This window comes from Leptidea sinapis, chromosome 14 (genome assembly GCF_905404315.1).
Source record: "Leptidea sinapis chromosome 14, ilLepSina1.1, whole genome shotgun sequence".
NCBI classification, from domain to species: Eukaryota; Metazoa; Arthropoda; class Insecta; order Lepidoptera; family Pieridae; genus Leptidea; species Leptidea sinapis.
The window spans coordinates 249,247-269,485 of NC_066278.1; the positions used below are offsets into that span (position 1 = coordinate 249,247).

The 20,239-nt window shown below is 35.3% G+C and overlaps 1 protein-coding gene and 1 long non-coding RNA gene across 10 annotated transcripts in view; one reads left to right on the plus strand and one right to left on the minus strand.

The window, feature by feature from the left end:
• Positions 1 to 20,239, plus strand: part of LOC126968104 (uncharacterized) — a 190,732-nt gene that overhangs the window by 122,138 nt on the left and 48,355 nt on the right. The window lies entirely within an intron of this gene.
• Positions 1 to 20,239, minus strand: part of LOC126968051 (protein sprint) — a 331,292-nt gene that overhangs the window by 22,472 nt on the left and 288,581 nt on the right. For all 9 annotated transcript variants that reach the window (XM_050812833.1, XM_050812830.1, XM_050812832.1 and 6 more), the window contains 2 exons: positions 1,510 to 1,710; positions 188 to 372 (listed from right to left, as the gene is read on the minus strand). In XM_050812833.1, coding sequence (XP_050668790.1) covers positions 188 to 372; positions 1,510 to 1,710 — 386 coding nt within the window. The remainder of the gene's footprint in view (positions 1 to 187; positions 373 to 1,509; positions 1,711 to 20,239) is intronic.

The following is a 20,239-nucleotide window of genomic DNA, read 5'->3' on the forward strand; positions in this document are numbered from 1 at the left end:
ATTAGCACCTGAACATCCTGCTCGTCTCGTCCCCTAATTTAATAAAACAAAATTGAATTCTCACTATTAAAATTGTTTTAAAGTCGGAAAAAAAAATTTTTTGAATATATTTTTTAAACGCCAGTCTTCTGGATATCGCATCTCTGATTCTAACTATTCTGTTTATTAGAATTAAAACAAAACTCACCAACACTGCGAGTAGTGTGCAATCAACTCTGGTATATTGTCGAATCGGTTGTGTGAAGTCTCGAGACCAATTTGACCCCCGGAGGCTTGTATGAGGTAGTGTTCGATGTAAGGCCCTTTCTCAGCTGGCAGACGGACACTTATTGCCATTGTGTCTGGCTGGCTCGATTGTCGAACTACGAAATTCTGAAATACAACAAAAAATAATTGCTACATGTGTTTTCTTTATGTACGGCAACTAATACTACGCCCAAGAACTCGGCGTAAGAAAGGCGTACTCGAGCGAGTCTAGTACAATATATGACGTTAACGTGCCACATGTTGTGTTAAACTTTACTAATAATTTAAACTAAAATGCCAGGTTGCGTAGTAAAACTTTGTAAAAGTAATACTACAAGAAATAAGAAAGACAATGGGATCACATATCATCAGTAAATATTTTGTATTTTATTAATTTCAGTGTAAAATAACACGAAGCGTATGTTACAAAATTTTAAGGATGCCATTGAGTGTCAAGATGCCACGCACACAAGCATCTAATAGTTGCCGAAATAAATCCTTAAATAAATAAACAATCCTAAATCTCTCTCCTAATTCTCTCAGGTTAAAATAATGTTTATATGCTGTGATCAGGCTGTGATGCTAATTGGCGACATGAACCAATAATATATAATCTTACAAAACTATATATATTAGATATGTGTCTATAACTGAATGTGATATATAAGCTTTGGTATTCTTGTATTTTTTTTGATTCGATACACCGATACTAGAGTAATTTTAGCAAGAAAATGTAGACTCTCAGGCTAGGTAGAATGTGCAAAGGGCGGTTTCTTGCTATTTGCTACGAACTCTCGCGTTCTGTGCAAGCGCTCTTCCACTGAGCCAATCGTTCGAGTGACGTAAAGTTAATAAAGATAATCTTGATAATATGTCTTTGTTCAACTCTCAGGTGTTGGCTTCATCTACAGGATCTACTTTAGAGTTGATAACCTGCTCAACCCCAGTATTTGCATATTAGGAAATTGACTTGAGACGTCGCTCTTTCAAGTCTAAACAATTTGTTATTTTTAAAGTGATAAACTTCTGGGGAAAATTACACAAATTAAATTTTATGAACGATGCGGGACTCGAACCCGCGACCTCTCTTGTTCCATGCGAACGCTCTTCCAGTGAGCCAACCGTTCAAGTGACGTAAAGTTCATAAATCTTGATATTATGTCTTGATCTGTTTTTAATTACCTAAGTTATCAAGTAATTCTGAACCTTATTAGTGTAAACACTGTATGGTATGATATAATATTTTATTAATAATATTCTCACCCCTTCTTCCTTCCCCTGCAACAGGTGGAAGGCCCCAGCTCGTTGAATCCCAGGCAGGAACCATACGGGGTGCGTCCGGATCAGTCTCTCCAGTATTCCAATGTCGCACGGTGGCTGCTCCTCCGAGTCGGATACTGACGATCCTACTGAAGAGCAGTCGCCCTTAGCACCTTCTTCGTCTGAAGATAAGGTCTCGCGACTCTGGAAATTCAAAGTCAAACAAAATTTATTAAATTTGGCCTGAACTAAGCGCTTTTGAATCATCACTCTATATATTTATTTTAAACTAGTTAACAAGACGTTCTGTAAATAATAAATAAAATAGGTAATGTTTATTATGAAATTGTCAATAATATAACATAACATCAAGCACCATAGAAAAGCAATCATAAAAAATGCACCCTGTTGTTGTAATTAAATTGTTTCCCAGTTGCTGAGAAAGTTATAAACATATAAAAAGATACAAAAATTCTAATTAGTTATTCATCTTAAACTATTCTTTCAATTTGATTTCTGTACGACGGGGGACAAATCTAAGGAAAAACAAAATTGTTGTTGTTAATTCCGAGCAATTTTTTTATTTATTCACCTTTTAAACCTTCTCTGGACTTTCACAAATAATTCAATACCAAAATTAGCCAAATCGGTCCAGCGGTTCTCGAGTTTTAACGAGACTAACGAACAGCAATTCATCTATACTAATATTATAAAGCTGCAGTGTTTGTTTGTTTGTTTGAACGCGCTAATCTCTGGTACTACTGGTCCGATTTGAATGATTCTTTCAGGGTTGGGTAGTCCATTTATCGAGGAAGGCTATAGGCTATGTTTTTTTTTTTTCAAAATTAGGGATCCGTAATAAAATTGCTATTATAATAAAAACTACAAGGTGTAAAATCGAAAACCTATTTATGCGTGCGCTGCAAAAACTATTGACAATAGAACAAAATGATGTACAGGCTATAATATAGGCAATATTTTATTACTTATAAAACTATCGCGTGAATTATACTTTATATGGCAAGACAACGTTTGCCGGGTCAGCTAGTAGTTAATATATATATAGATTACTGAATGTACTATATGTTCGGAAAGAGAGGACCTCGTGAGAAGAACATACAAGAAACTTAACGGCAACTCTTTTCATTTCTATTTGATATAGATAGAATATAATAATAGAGTGTTTAACAATGGCTGTAATATACAATACAAATTAGTTTGAAAGGTGCTGCATCCAAAAATTTCATAAAAAGTAATAAAGACTAAACTGTACAAATATAAATAATCTTTTATTGGATGCATCAACGTTGTGTAAGGATACTTCGTGAACATGATGGCCGTGATTGTCATAGTTAGAAATCGCATCCACCAAATACAATGATTTATTTACTAAAACTGGTTGACCTGGCACCACAAGCAGCACCCGTTCACGACATGGACAAACCATCATTCCCCATTCTGCCATTCATTTAAATTTAATTGTCAAATAAAAATCACAGACTCTCAAAAGTGGTAATTTTTAATAATTATAAGAAAATGATTGCAATGTTTGCATTTTATATTTCGAAAATCCCTCGTATATAATCGAAGAACCTAGTCTTGCCATAAATATTGAAACAAAGAAAAAAAAAATCTATTGAAAATTAATTTAATACATAAATATAAAACAATTTCAAATCTGAAAAGCTTATTCGAAGTGGTCTCCATTAGCAAAACAGTCCTTTAAACGTTGAGGCCAGTTATCAATAGAAAAACGCACTCTTTCCATGGGAAAGTCTTCACTGCCAATCGAACGGATTGTTTAAGGGACTACAAATTATCATGGCGTTTAGAGCAAGCCGTACTCTCTAAATCTGACCATAAATCATAAGCCAGCGGATTAAGATCGGGACTAGACGACGGCCAGTCATCAGCTCTGTTGAAGTTCGAAACGTTCATTTTCAACCAAGACTGCGTAGACCGAGCTTTGTGAACCGGCGCTGAGTCTTGGTGGAAGGACTACTATTGGTTATTGAATATGGTGTTGTTAAGGGGCTTCGCTACCTTCTCAATAATGGTATCTCGATACACTTGTGCCGATGTTTTGCTATCTTTTTCACAAAAGTATGGCTCAGTCCTTCATAGCTAATACCCTACCAAACCATCGAGTCTTAAAATTGCATTTGGCTCCATACCTACTTGTGGTTCTGTATATCACTCCACTCCATTTAAATAGCGCAAAATATTGTACAATGTTTATTGTGCCAAAATGAGAAAACGCAATGAACAATCATAATATAAAAATGACAGATTCCAAATTCAAATGTTATATTTTTTTATTTTTTATTGTAACAGTATTTATGGCGCGACTAAATATATTATAATCCCCGTTATTCATCGCTATTTCATACAGACTGCCGTCCTTTCGGTTTCATTGAATTTAATTTTAATAGACCGTGTACACTTGATATATCAACATGAGCTGCAAACATTTACTCTGTCCCTAGCCTACTTTGCTTTTAATTCCGCTTCATTAGCTAATTTGAACCTTTTAGAGAACCCATTTAGGGCTTATAATTGTTTGCACTCTAAATATTAATTGATAAAGTAACTTTATAACTCGCAGACCACTGGCTTACAATCAAGACTTAATACTACGTAATTCGTTATGTGCGGTTAGGATTATGTGCAAGCCAATATTTAATCTTGTGTATCCATTGTCTGTAGAATAACATTGTATATTAATAGTAAGTAATTTCATAATATTATAAGGCTTATAACAGCTTGAAGGTATTTTTTTCTGTAAAACCAAGTATGTAGTAGAAACTTATTTAGGGTCTTAGTGCAATATTGTAGGGGCAATGGTTACTATAACTTAAACGACTTTCTTAATAATACCACACGGGCTAAACTTTTACGGTAACCAAATTTTATTGGCACTTAACAACTTATTAATACTTGAAACGATGATATGTCGTGGTAATAATTAATAATGTTTATATTAGCACGCGCCGTCCATCGACATAAAAGATAAATTCGTTTATCCTGAACATCTTGGTTAGAAAATTGGGATATAAATTTTAAAACTAACATCAGCCCTTGACCAGTGTACAAATTTTCAAATTATACTGACGCTTAAAGATCCCGTGACAAACAGACATACAAAATACATACTAAGCTAATAAAACTGGGAATGACAGTTTAAATTAGTGTAATCCGACATTTCCTTATGTGAAAATCATATTCAAAGATTCTAGAGAGGTTTACTATTCAGCGTGTAGAAATAGACCCACTGAGATTCTTGCGCTCTTCTTCTCAATAATGAAGAAAATCTTTTCAAATGAGTGGTAGATTTCGAAGTTCAATAAGTGGTTTAATATCAAACTTTAAATAAAAAATATTTGCATCGAATTTCGTTTAACGTTCGCTCGAGTAAATGAATCACCATGAATGTTATAGCTTAGATCTATCTCCTTTACGTCAGCTATCAAAAAAATAAAGTTGTAATAAAATCAATACATTAATTATGGAGTTACCATGACACCGACGGACAGACACACAGACAGTAAATTACATCAAACATCAAACACCTATCTTTATACGTTGTGGTTTTAAAGTGCTAAAATGACATCAAAAAATCCAATGCGTTTTCATTAAATATAACATTTAGAATATGACACCGATTATATTCAGAAAAATTTATGAAAGAGTTTCCACACATAAAGCGAAGTAACATAATAACGTCTGAAACTCGACTAATTATATTAAAACATAAATATTAACAAAAAGTCGCTCTAAATTGCAGTTTGGGCAACTTGCCCAAGTTCTATATTGAAGCAAGCGGATTAGGTGCATTCTCTTAGTAGAAGACTTCCTATACTGTGTCGTGATTTAATCTGTCGCGGAGCTAGTAGGAGAGGTACTCTTGAGAAATTAAACTTATTTACAATTTCCATTTTTATAACTTTGAGTAGTTTGAAAACAACTTTGAAATATAAGTTTGTGTATTCAATTTATTGGGTGGCTGCATTTCAAATTCAAATTTCTTTATTGGTACCAAAAGTTATGATATAATTGGTTGGGACCTTCTTTTTGTGCGTGTGCGTTTGTGTGAGTAAGTGTGTATGTGAATTTGTATTGTGTTCGCTAGTATGTTTTGTAATAAGTTTTATAAATAAATAAAGAATAAAGTTCTTAAGAATTTATTATGTCTATAGAAATATAAAGAGTTAATATAGTCATAAACTATAGAGTAGGCAGATATAATCTATTTTTTTTGTAACTTTAAAATACAGCTGTTTAACCTGATTCCTGCCGCCGAATTCCACCTTCGCACGATACGCCACAAGTTAGGATATCATCCTCACCAACTGGATGTGTGGCGGTCCTCCACAGTGCGGTTTTCAAGGAGCTTTCTTCCACGTACTACAAAGCTGTGGAATGAGCTTCCTTGTGCGGTGTTTCCGGGACGATACGACATGGGAACCTTCAAAAAGAGCGCGTACACCTTCCTTAAAGGCCGGCAACGCTCCTGTGATTCCTCTGGTGTTGCAAGAGATTGTGGGCGGCGGTGATCACTTAACAACAGGTGACCCGTACGCTCGTTTGTCCTCCTATTCCATAAAAAGAATTAGATTCCGAAAAGTTAGAATAATTGAAGAATAATACGAAGGCGGAAATAAAGCAAAAAGACTTCTAATAGCTCCTTCGTTTCGTAATTCTGGCTAGAATAAGTATGTACCTGCAGCCCACAATATTAGATATTATTAAGTGACTAAGTCCTAGTTACTACACAAGCATTAATGATGGAACCAGTATGTAGTTTGCCGATTTTATGCAAGGTATTTTAGACTCAAATGGTTTTCAAGCCTGATGATATAGAATGTGACTTAGGCGGGCGGAGGTCGATGGTGTGAGACGCTTCTCATGATAAAGGTACTTCAGCTCGTGCTAGAACTCCGACACCGCTTGGTGTCGAGACAAATGATCCGTGGGGCCCAAGATCTTACTAAGTGCTTACCTACCCACACATTTCAACAAGCTACTGGAAATCGCTATCCATCATCACCATCAGGCGGAAGACGTCCACTGCTGGACAAAGGCCTCCCCCAAAGATTTTCGACGATCGGTCCTGCGCTGCCCTCATCCAACGTGTTCCAGCGATCTTGACCAGATCATCGTTCCATCTTGTGGGAGGCCTAACCACACTACGTCTTCCGGTACGTGGTCCACAACAGCCATCTGTTCGTCGAACTATGTACCGTACCCACTGCCACTTCAGTTTCGCAATCATTTGGACTATGTCGGTAACTTTGGTTCTCCTTCTAATCGCTATCCACCGCGGAAAAAATGGTGACAATATTCTTCGTTTATTTTCACGAAGTCAAACCGATTTCGATACATTAATACATGTTATTATACTAGAATTGTAAAATCATACATATACCTATAGGCATTGTTTTATTTCTGATAAATGAGTGATTAGTGCATCAATAGCAAAAAAACTACATAATAAAAATAAGCAGCGTACATAATTCATCTCCCAAATTCGAGACAATGAAATATCGCGACAAATTTCCACAACATTCGCTCCAAATACAAGGAATGCTTTGTGCACGGACTTGGAAATATTATTTTCCGATTTCTCAAAGGGTGGGCGCGGTTACAAAAGCCACAATTTTATATATGATTCTACGTCGTCGTATGTTCCGATTTTAGTCATTTTTAAGCGGTCGAAGAATTGTCAAATTTTCCTAAAAGCTTACCGGGGACCTTTTAGGAAAATTTGACAATTTATGATTAAGCCGTTAAATATTAATTATACTGCTACCAGTGGGAGACTCCTTTGCACAGGATGCCGGCTAGATTATGGGTACCACAACTACGCCTATTTCTGCTGTGAAGCAATAATGTGTAAACATTACTGTGTTTCGGTCTGAAAGGCACCGTAGCTAGTGAAATTACTGGGCAAATGAGACTTAACATCTTATGTCTCAAGGTGACGAGCCCAATTGTAGTGCCACTCAGAATTTTTGGGTTTTTCAAGAATCCTGAGCGGCACTGCATTGTGATGGGCGTATCAATTACCATCAGCTAAACATCCTGCTCGTCTCATCCCTTTTTCATAAAAAATCTTATTTATTACTATTTTGGTATTAATTTATATGATAATACAACGTTTGTCGGGTGAGCTAGTAATTTATAAAATTTCAATAAAATCCATGTCAGCGTATCCATGTTAAACATGTCATATTTGTTAATTGAGAGTAAGTCGTTTGCATAAAATTGCATATTCAACGCGATGCGATGTAGTTTGAAATTTAAATCTGCCGCATTTGTAACAATTAGTTCTGCGGCTGTAATATTACGTTCGGAAAGCCTTAAATATTGCAACCATTAATTTGTTACTTAATTAGAACATTTACCAAGCGTGTTTATCAAGTTTATTTTTATACTTCTCGCAAAATTGCCATTTTAATTCTGTAGGTTAACATTGTCAGTAAGAACGCTAAAGATGAATGAAAATTAATTATGATATACAGATCCTAATCCTAGTGTCCCTTTAGTGACGTAATCACGAAGCAATTTTGAAAGAATTAACGATTCTTCGATTCACACCACCCACATTATTTTATTTGTTTTTGCATCAGTATAAACAATATGTTGTTGATTTAATGCAGTTTTAAAAACATATAATGCGTACGATTAAACTTTGTGCACTTCATCACTACATAAAATTTCAGTCCAGACGAGCGAAAGTAGGTACCTCTCTCATAAGCCAGAGTAAGTTCAATTATTGACACTGTATATCACTGTTTCAGCTAAAACAATAATGCATATCTTAAAAATACATACGAGTATCTTTTAATAAACTTATTAACCTTTTACATGCACAAAGTGGATTTGCCGTGAGGATCAAATGAGGTAGTTCATTGTCGCTCAGAGGGCAATGGAGAGGGCTTGCTAAGTTTCCCTGCGAAGTCGAATCAATAATTAGGAGATTCGTAGAAGAATCAAAGTCGCCATAGCCAAAATGGTTGCAAAACTGAAGTGGCAATGGGCAGGGCACTTAGATCCACGAACAGATGGCCGTTGGGGCAGTAAAGGCCTCGAATGGCGACCACGTACCGGAAGACGTAGTGTTGGTAGGCCGAGGAGGACAAGAGGAACCGACGATCTGATCAAGATCGCCGGAGTAGGTTGGATGAGGGCATCGCAAGACCGATCGCCATGGCGATCTTTGGGGGAAACCTATGTTCAGCAGAGGACGTCTTCCGGCTGAAATGGACGATCAAATTGTTCCAAAGACCTTCACCGTAATTCGAGGATATTTTACTTCACAAGCATCGTCATTCCACAGAAACTGCTTTGAATATCATTTAAATTGATATTATTTCTTTATAATAATGATTTAAAGAAATTAAACATGAACGATCGGACGGTTAGCTTTTAGCGAAATATTCAGCAATTGGTCAATAATAAAAACAGCACCGTCGTTATTGCTCCGTAAATTATTGGTCTGCGGCAAATAAAGGACTCAGTGAGCCAACATTTGCAGCGACCTGCAGTTTCGTGCGTGAATCAATTGAAAGGGATTTTGTACGCTGAGCTTCATAAAAGCGTACAGTAATGTTACTGTTTGGATTTTCTGTTATTAATAGTCAAGCGAGGGGTTCTGTTTACATTTTATCAGACTGTTTTAATCATTTCATATTGGTATTAGAGCTAACGAAAGGACATGACAATATTACCAGATTAAAAGAAGCTAAATTATATTATTAAGGGATTATTTTCTTTAAGAAATTTGGTGATAAATGATTGATATGCTACTTTTTTATGGAAAAGGAGGACAAACGAGCGTACCGGTCACCTGGAGTTAAGTGATCACCGCCGTCCACATTCCCTTGCAACACCAGAGGACTCGCAGGAAGGTGTACACGATTTTTTTCAAAGTACCCATATCGTATCGCCCGGAAACACCGCACAAAGAAGCTCATTCCCCAGCTTCTTAGTAAGTGGAAGAAAGCTCCTTGAAATATGCATTGTGGAGGACCGCGACACATCCAGATGGTGGAGATGATCCTAATTTGTGGCGTGTCGAAGGTGGAACATGCCCGTGATAAATGTGGTAGAAGACACACAATGAAGCGACGTCTCTACGCTTTGGTTTTGAATCATATAAAACAATTTAATATCTGATTTTTGACACTAAAAGCATATCTATATTGCTAAGTTGATTTATATAAGCTGGGTTACAAAGAGCAGGTTTAAAAGAACTATCGTCTTGTTATATATATATATCGTAACCACTTTGAATACGTTTACTATTGTTTTTAATATTACTTGCTTAAACCCAATTTACCCGATGTTCTGTGATATAAATACGTTTCATTATGCGGGCCACAATTTTGAAGTGAAAATATTATCGCGGCGTTGAGCACTTGTCATGAGATGGGTATAGAATGTTACACTCGCATCAGGACACGTGGCCTGATCGAAAGTTCGTAAGTCAGTCGTTGAAATTATGGATTAAAGTTGATTTTTCTGAGAGGTAATCATTTTAATGTAAAATAATTGTAATAGTTCTGAAGTGTTTTTTATGTAATATAAATTGTAATTTTTTTGTTTTTTATAATTTAAGAGGGGGCAAACGGGCAAGAGGCTCACGTGATGGAGAGAGATGAGGCATCCGCCCATGAACATCCGCAACAACAGCTGTCAAGAAATGCGTTGGCAGCCTATAAGCTGTACGATAGCGCAATAAATGAATATTGTATATAACTGCTGCATAAATGCTGTTTAATAGAGCAATTCGTGTGAAGTTATTGCCTTACCACTCCAAAATATTCATAAAACCACAACGTTAATGTTCAATTTTCACTTCTGCCGGCACTCCCGGAGTGCTACCCGTATTTTTTTTGTATCAGGACACAATCTATAAAACTTAATTAATAAATTATTAATGTTATCCGGTGTCACTTAGAATTTGGGTTGGGTTTTGTAAAAGCTTGAGCGGCACTGCATTGTAGTAGACGAGTAGATATTCACCTAATGTTACCATTAGGTATCATTATTTCTTATCATAAAATAATAAAATATCTACACAAGTAATCAGGTTCGTTCTCATCCTAATTATTTACAGATTGTTTCTGAGCGAGCGTTATGATGACGAGATGACTTAAAAGTGATGGTTAAATTTCTGCAAATGTAATCAATAGATCTACAAAATTTTGAAAGCCAACCCAAATTAATTCAATAACCGTTAGGAAAACAAATAATAACAAAACACTAGAGATTTAATTAATACGCCACAATTTGGCGCGAACACTTCCATTATATTGCACGCGGGAAATTAATTTCCAAATCGGTAACAATAATGGTTGCCATGAATCATAACACAAAGGCGTCTGCCATCGCTATGGCGGTAGCTAAGGTGTTAAATCCTGAGTACAATAGAGTCTACGATTCTGTTTAATAGAATGTTCGAGAATTTACGAGGAAAGTTTGATTGCAATTAGTTTTGTATGGTGTGTATATAGGATTGTATTATGTGGTCTGTTAAGTCTTGTTGATGCCGTTCCGTGGGCGGGTTATGGTCGATTAAGGTCTGTTGATTTTCAGAGTTTGCGACACTCCATTTAATAAGGTTTTATTGCGGCCATAACCATTACCAATATGAATGAATTCTGTAAAACTAGAAGTAGAATACAAAAATACAAAATTGTGCTTAAAGTACAAGCTCTTAACAGATCGGCAATTAAATTTGATGTTTCATTCAATAATATGAGGATGGTATCAATTTTAGTTAAAACTAGCCCTCATATACTAGTTGGTTTTATATGAAGAGTTTTAATCCGTCGTCAAAGATGTTACTGCTACTTTTTAAATACTTAAGTAAAATTAATACTTTCTAAAGAAGAAGAATAAAGAGAATAAGTAAAAAGCCATTTGACTTTTTATTGCAGCGACACACTGTCAAAATTTCACTCTAACTAATTTGATGTCTCTCTGATACAGCCGCAATACAGACAGGCGGACGAACTTACTTGGAAAATATTCCCTTACTTTATTTACCCTTAGAGTACTGAGCACAAGAAAGGTAACAAAATTATATTCTTGTAAGATGTAGTTTAATAAAAATTCCTTATACTTATTTTATATAGTTTTCGAGGATTGTTTTCGAAATACATTAGAAAAGAAAAAGAACTGACATTTAAGAAATAAGATAGATTGGTGTATATCCTCAGAAGATAGAATGAAACCATAAACAATATAGGTCAATAAACATTTATTCCAAAACATAATAACGCTTTATTTCAATCACTTTCAAAAATCTATTTCAAACTATTTATGTAAAGGCACTTATGTAAAAATCTATAAAATATTTTAATTTCTTGTTATGTAGAAATCGCTTGCAATAAACATAATCTATTGAGCCAAACACTTTATAATCTTAGTAATAATAAAGTCGATGACATGACTTGTGTAAACTTTGATGCAATAAACACATTATCGCCACTACGAGATAATTTGCAGTTCAAAAGTTATAAGGGTTCTAGCAATTCATGAAATGAATCCCCTACACTCCCCTTTGTCGCAGCAATCTCTTTAAGAATCAGCTGGGTATTGCATCTCATAAAAATATACAACTCCTGACAGCTAAGTACCGTTACAACTAAATTTTACACCGACTTTGGAAGTATGTGTAAAGTGGTCACACATGTTCCAGAGCTGTAAGTAGAAGCTCCCATTAAACCGAGAACGATGGACACCTGCGTGCAAAAGTTTTAGGTTAGGGAACTTTTAATTAGGTTAATTATAGCGAAGAGCCGTTTCGTGAAGCTGTTGTTATTAGAAGATGAATTATGATTTTGATATTTATAGAATCATTAAGGCATGATCTATTGCTTACTGAAGATTATTTTTTTAAAAAGCTACCTTAATTACGGTCAGCCAACAGGATAACGTTATAATAAATAAAATCGCAGTTCTCCGATTTGTCAGTAATTGCGAAGGTTCGACATTCGTTACTTGTGTATATATTTTCGGTGGATATTAATGTATCTCTTTATTTCATTTTTCTTATGAGACTCGGTTTTCAAATTAGAAGTTTTCTTTATCTAAACTAGATATTACGTTATAGTTATAAGATTATTTGCTTTTCTTTTGTTGGGCGATGTATATGCTTCTACAATATGATCCCAGAAAATGTACAAAACAAATGTGTTACGAAATTTAAAAGAGTTGTTAAAATCGTTTGTGTAGGAAAGGTTACCACGGACTACAGCGAACACCCTCTTTAATTACAAATGTTTATTGTACGATATCACATTGTAATCCATACTTTTAATTTAAAAAAAAAGCCCGCTGAGTTTCTTGCGCTCATTCTTCTCACGTCTGAGGCAGTCTCTTTTCAATGGGTAGTTTTTGAAGTTCAATAAGTGATCTTGAATCCTATTTGATTAAATTATTTGAATTTGAATTATTGTGACTTTTATAGGAGTCTTAAAGTTAAACAAACTAATGATGAAATTGCATGTTACATAGAGTAAATATAGCATATAAAAACATCGACATGAAAGTAAAAAATAATTCTATCGTCTAAATAAAATTTTGCTCCGCAACAAATAAAAAATATTTAAAAGCAAACCTAAAACCTCCCGCCAAAGCATCAGAACCGGCGAGTATCAATTCAAAACTCGAACTTTTAACGAGCGCCGGATGACAGACGCTGAAAAAATAGTGAAATAAACAAATGCAAAAACAAGTTGCGAGTTGACAAACAAACTTAGCGGCTCCCCTTTAGTTTTCTTTAAGACCAATCAAAGAGAGCAAACAGGACTTGTGGTCCGAAGGGATGCGAGCGATGACTCACACGGGGAAGAGGGAATCAATAAGTCGCCTCGCACCCTTGTGCAAATTGTGATGACATTTTTATGACTTATTTTAATTAGAGTTGTTTGTTTATATAATTGCTTCCAGTTTTAAATTGAGAATCGGAAAAAGAAACCCGGTAATTATTTGATTTGGGTTTATATTTTCGAAGCAATTTATTTTACAAATGTGCAATCTTTAATGACTACGATTTTTGTTTTATTGAATAGGAGAACAAACGAGCGTACGGGTCGCCTCACGCCTGGTGTTAAATGATCACCGCCGCCCACATTCTCTTGCAGCACCAGAGGAATCACAAGAGCGTTGCCGGCCTTTAAGGAAGGTGTACGCGCTTTTTTTGAAGGTACCCATGTCGTATCGTCCCGGAAACACCGCACAAGGAAGCTCATTCCACAGCTTAGTAGTACCAGGAAGAAAGCTCCTTGAAAACCGCACTGTGGAGGACCGCCACACATCCAGATGGTGGGGATGATATTCTTATTTGTGGCGTGTCGTGCGAAGGTGGAATTCGGCGGCAGGAACGATATGAACAAAATGTTTTTAGCTAATCAATGCATTGGTTTTGGTGCATTAGTCAAACAAAATTAAGTATTCAACTAAATTGCAAACAACTAATACAATACAAAATTGATCTAAGTATCTAGTGGAATCATAGAAACTGCAACACTGGTTACCAATGGGTCCATCTAATGATATACATATTTATTTATTCATTTGGTAAGCTGACAGAGATCCAATTGAATCACTACATAGTATAAAACAAAATCGCTTTCTCTGTCCCTATATCCCTATGTATGCTTAAATCTTTAAACCTATGCAACGGATTTTGATGCGGTTTTTTAATAGATAGAGTGATTGAAGTGGAAGGTTTATATGTAAACATCCATTGGAGAAATACTGTTATTTTTGAGGTTTCTAATGTAATGTCGTAAATAATTACATTTTTTCCGCTTACATTGCAAACGCAGGCTGAACCCTACGAGATTTATCAAAAAAATGTACTAAGAATTGTACACATTGAAAAGGTCTACAGAAAACTCAGCTATGGTATATGTCTATCTCTTATGGATATCCCACAATAATATATTTTATACCCGTGCGAAGCCGGAGCGGGCCGGTAGTTTGATATAAAATGCAGTTAATAATATGGCCAAAAGTGGATTACACATATTTTAAAATTAAAATGGATACTGTTCTTGTAGTGTGGTGTGTGTGTGAGTGTGAGTGTGTTTATTTTATTCTGTGCGTTTTTCTTATTTCAGATTTTAGTTTATGTTTCGAAAAATGAAATAAATCTAAGTTAGAATAATCATTGTTATATGTTTGTGAACTTCGGCAATTCGCACCTTAAATTTGGTATTTGAAATAATTTTGTATTCGGGTGTTATGGTAATATTGTGTGTATTCTGGTGGTACTTGAAATGATATCTATGCAAGTAGTTATAAAAATGTAATATGTAAATGTAATATGTGTCAAATCACCATGGCAACAACTACACGAACATAATAACAGTTATTGACAGCAGCAGCGATCGTGCAGATGGTTATTATAACAAAATGAGTAACATTTTGTTTGTATTGAGTGAGTGAGCGATACTTTAAATGACATTAAGGTAATGCTGACTTATGAAAAAATGCTGGGAGAGTTTCTTGCGCCGTTTCTTATCTCTCGGAGCGCCATTTGTTCTCGAAGCAGTATTAGTATTAGAAATTACATCAAAAATAATTCTAAAGAAATCAATTTTGAGAAAAAAAATGCCTTTTATGCCTTTCACCAAGCATTGAAGTCCTGGGATTTGTGTTATGTATTTTTCGTGTGTATTGAGATACTGTAATAACTTTCAAAATACAAGTAAAAGTCAAAGAGTGACCTTTCGCTAAAATTTTAAATGTTCATATATAAGTTGGCAGTTGTAACCGCGATGGCATATTGTCGTCACCAGTTAAACCGACAAAATATAATTAGATTATGTGTGTTTTAAATATCATACGTTTATCTTAGTGGAACAAACTTTAATTGTGTTTTAAGAGTTATTAATAATGTATCTTAATATTTCAATAACTCACACGAGGGCTTATTACTTTAGCGTGTTGTTCGCCTTATGAATAAGACACATATTTGTCTGCACATAAACCGAATAGTAATTAATGACTCTATGCATTTCCTTTGTTCCAAATGGAACACGAAGCAGCCGATATTCGCTACAACATAACCTTCAACGTATATAATATATATAATATTATTTATAATTACTGTCCAGGGGGAGGCTCCTTTGCACAGGATCTAGCTGGTAGATTATGAGTAACACAACGGCGCCTAATTCTGCCGTGAAGCAGTAATGTGTAAGCATTATTGTATTGACGTCTGAAGGGCGCCGTAGCTAGTAAAATTACTGGGCAAATGAGGCTTAACGTCTTATGTCTCAAGGTGACGGGTGCAATTGTAGTAATAGTTTGGAGTTTTTCAAGAATCCTGAGCGGCACTGCATTGTAATGGGCAGGGAGTATCAATTACAGTCTCGTCCTTGATGTTCATAAAAAACGTTTTGAAGGCTCCAGTCATCATTTTCTGTTAATGAATGTAAGCAAAATAATTTACTCACAGTTAAAATATAAAAGTTAAAGTGGAAAATGTATTTAAATATGGTATTACCATTCTTTTAACTTTAAAACTAGAGAATTACTTAGTTTCATATGACCGTAAATGAATGTTCTCTAAAGTGACCAAAATTGCTTTAAATTAATTATTTAAGTATAATTATAATTGAGTATTTTATCTCCTGTCTTACGTAACCAAAAAAATACTTAACTTTATTCTCAGAAACGTTAAAGGTTGGGTTTAATTAGGTTAAATTTCGATTGAAATGTCGAATAAAGTTCATTGACTATTTCAATATATTATGGCGTTTTATTGATTTCAAATTGACATCAACCTGACCCGAAACCTTACAAAGTAGTATTTAAAAGTAAAACTAAAACGCTAAGGTTAACAAATTACTTATTATACAGTTATAGCTTAGACGGTGCTTTGCGCGGTGTCTTCTAACGGCCGTTCCCAATATACTATCTACAGATAGAGATAAATTACTACCTTCTACTGCTGTCAATAATCTGAAGCTGTCCCAATATACCCGATAAGTCATTATTATCGCCTTATATTGGGACGCGTGAATTGCAATTTCCATACAAACTATTATCGCTGGTAAGCTATACGTCGTCCCATTAACAGGGAACGAGTACGGATAAGGTGAGTTACCTTCGATAAATTTATTGGGACAGAAAAATCAACGATAGTTACGATTTTTATCTCAAGTAGGAGAAAGACTGAATATTGGGAACGGCTGTAAATCTCCCGTGGTATTTGATGATGAGATAATATAATCCCAACAACAAATACCATATTATTCTCATTTTCACATCACACACGCACACACTTGTAAATCCATTTAACTGTATTGTCAAATTGAATGTGAAATAAAATTTTTGTTTGTATTATCCTTACGAACAGGTATTATGAACACTTACATGGGAACTTGAAAAACACAGTTATGTAACGTCCGAGCAATGGGGAGCTTGGAGTCCTATCTAGCTAAGGCTTAGCTTAGGCTCCAGTCTCATGCCTTTATATTTCATTTACATACATTGTATGCTTGGATTGCATTGAACCATTCTGTAATTGTGTTGAGAAAATAAAGCTTATTATTTTAAAATAGTACAAACCTGAATTTGGCACCCAAAATCAACAATATAACGCAATGATATTATGTGATTGAAAATATTGTGTTCAATAAAATATTATAAAAACTTATGGGTATTTTCTAAATACAAAATTCGAACAAAATCACTACAGTCGAAAACCTTATAATGAGTTATTACAATGTGTTGCTGAGGAACAATAAACAATGTCAGTAGCAGGTTTGAAGAGGGGTATGATATCCACTAGAGACCACGTGACATATGACATTCGTAACGGCGGTAATTGCCCGGCTGATTGTGCGTTTGGGGCGGTCCTGAGAGATTGCTTTGTACTGATTGTCTATTAGGCTAATTCAAAGTAAGCTGAATTGACCCGCTGGTCAAGCGAAATATGTTTTTATAGTCACGGACTAGTAATAAAATAAGGACCTTGTCACCTTACATAACAGTGTAGCAACAAAACAAGCCGATTAACGTGTAAATACATAGCCCCACGCACACACACTACTACAGGCCGATAGGCGGCCATTATGAGGATTGTCATCGCCTGTGACAGATCAGTTTGCGTCTCAATAAAATATTTTAAAAAGGCCGTCGTGCGTTGTGAAATAGTGTAAGAACAATAACATAAAAGTATTTGTGGATGTATGATTATTTAAGGAAGAAAAAATTATGTAGCTAGTGAAATTACTGGGCAAATAAGACTTAACATCTTATGTCTCAAGGTGACGAGCGCAGTTGTGGTGCCGCTCAGAATTTTTGGGGTTGCAAGAATCCTGAGCGGCACTGCATTGTAATGGTCTGCTGAACGTCCTGCTCGTCTCATCCCTTATTTTCATAAAAAAACATATATAAAACCTGTTACTTGTTTCTTGGTGAAAACGAGGGGTTATCCATACATCGTCCATGAACAATTATTAATATTATTTAAATGCATCCACCGAGTGCCGGAAGCGAGTTCGCTTACGAGGGACAGGAATTATTCTTTTTACGAGTCGATTACGTTCAGAGGGTGCTGATGGACTACGGAAGTGGCGGGGGATGATAATCACTCTTTGACAATGCTGGGAATGAACCGATTGTTAAACGCAATTAGCAGTTCGAGCCAGTTTTATGGCTCTAGCTGGCAAGCGAGACATTTTTGATGCCGGTATTTCTGCTTTATAGCTAAAGCTTAGAATTAAGACATAGGTCAAGGTATACATTGTAATAATATTAATTAATAGTTTTTTTTTCTGATGTGAGCAGAGAATGGGGATTACTTGATGTTAGGTGATCATCATCACCCGTGAATGGTCGTTAATGGTCCGATCGAGTTTAACCTATGCCAAAACGTGCATTTTTACATTTTAGAATTGGTTATGTTGCTTCGACGCAATTTATTAATTAATTATTCCTATCCCTTGTAAAATACCACTAATAACACAGTAGAAAAACATGCTATCTTCACCGCAGATATCGAAAATGTTTAAATAAAACACTTTTAAAGGATTAAAACTCGTGTAATTGTAACTGTGTTTTTACATTAGATATTTGCGTAAATGTTACATTTTTATTGTTATTTTAGTTAACCCAACGTTTTCAGGGGGACCAAAAAGAATTTAAACACTACGTTCTGTAAATTAAATGAGTCAAAGATAGTATTTGTCATAGTTGTCATTATGATGTTCAGCGCCATTTATTGCCTCGTAGGTGGTATTTGCTATAGACAGATGGATCTGTCTATGACAAAAAATATCTTAGGCTCATTAATTCATCTGCATTCCCCCTGAAAACATTCTGACTTAGGTCAATAAAAGAAGACAGAGTGAGAATTAGCAATGCTTTAAGTTAGCAGACTATTATGAATAAGGGGGTAAGTCTTTAAGTTGTGAATTTATGTCCATTTGTATAATTTGGAAACAAGACATTTATAATATCAGTGCAACATATGCAGTGCTTATGAAAACAGTAGGTACAATAAAATGTAGCACTCGGTCGAATGGCGTGAACAATCGTCCCGACTGTTTGGAAGGGTTTCAAGTATTCAGACTTCACTCACAATTGACTGTACTATTACAACCTCAAGTGCTTTTGTCGCGCTTTAAGTGTTCGGAGTGCTGTCGCGTTTTGTGCGTAAATATTGTCCCGGCAATTTTACGCGTTGGATAGGGAAGGCTTGTAAAGTTAACGTCTGCGTGTCGTCAGCAGGCACTAGGCAGTTTCAAAAAGTGACGTCACAAAGATGGCTGTTGGTTTATTTTATTTTAATATACAAAAAATAATCTTCAAGCAACCTATATGGTTGTCAACATACAGTAAGAGTGACAACTATATTTTTTTATTTTACCTACCTCACGCTGCCACTGTAAAAATAAGCTTCCTCTGTTGCTTGCTGCGCATTCCCAGTTTCCTGGATTTTCCCCTACAAACCATATGTTTTAATTTTAAGCATAATAATGTTTTATGCCTCAACACGTAGATAGGGTTGTAGAAATAAGTTTTCTGAGACCTTCATTGTTTTATAAATTGCTATAATAAGTAGATTATAAGTAATTGTGTACAGAACGGACGTAATACTTCCTAGTGATACAAGTGATTTAATACAGTAATTCCAGAAACTCTTTTGATTTCATGCCCATATAGTTAGTTATTCAATAATGGCTGCCTGTTCTTATCTCAAAGAACGGAAATAGTAAGAGTATCTATGGGTTAAATAAACATTGAATAGCCTGGATTTGCTATAATGGTGGGAGCTGTTAATGATTGTCAAAGTCACTTATAATTACTTAGATACTCTGCGGTAATCATAATTATTGTTATGTGAAAAGTTACTCTCTGTCATATATTGGTACCTAATGTCGAGATTAAACTATCTACTCCAATTAAAATAGTTGTTTTATTTAATTAAGTGATCTCACTACGTTAACAACAACACTTAAATTGGCGATCGTGACAGGACGCCTACCGAACCTACAATCCAAAGCCCTACGCGACTTCATCCGCGTAGATAAGGGGTTTTTTTAAATAATAAGCAAGTTTCGAATTGAAGATTATCTCATGTCATAATCCTAATATTATACTTCCCCAACATATTATATGAATCTTATTTCGAGAAAGATTGCTATGGAAAACTAAACGTACTATTGGTATAGTTATAGCTCATCGACGTGATTTTCAGTTT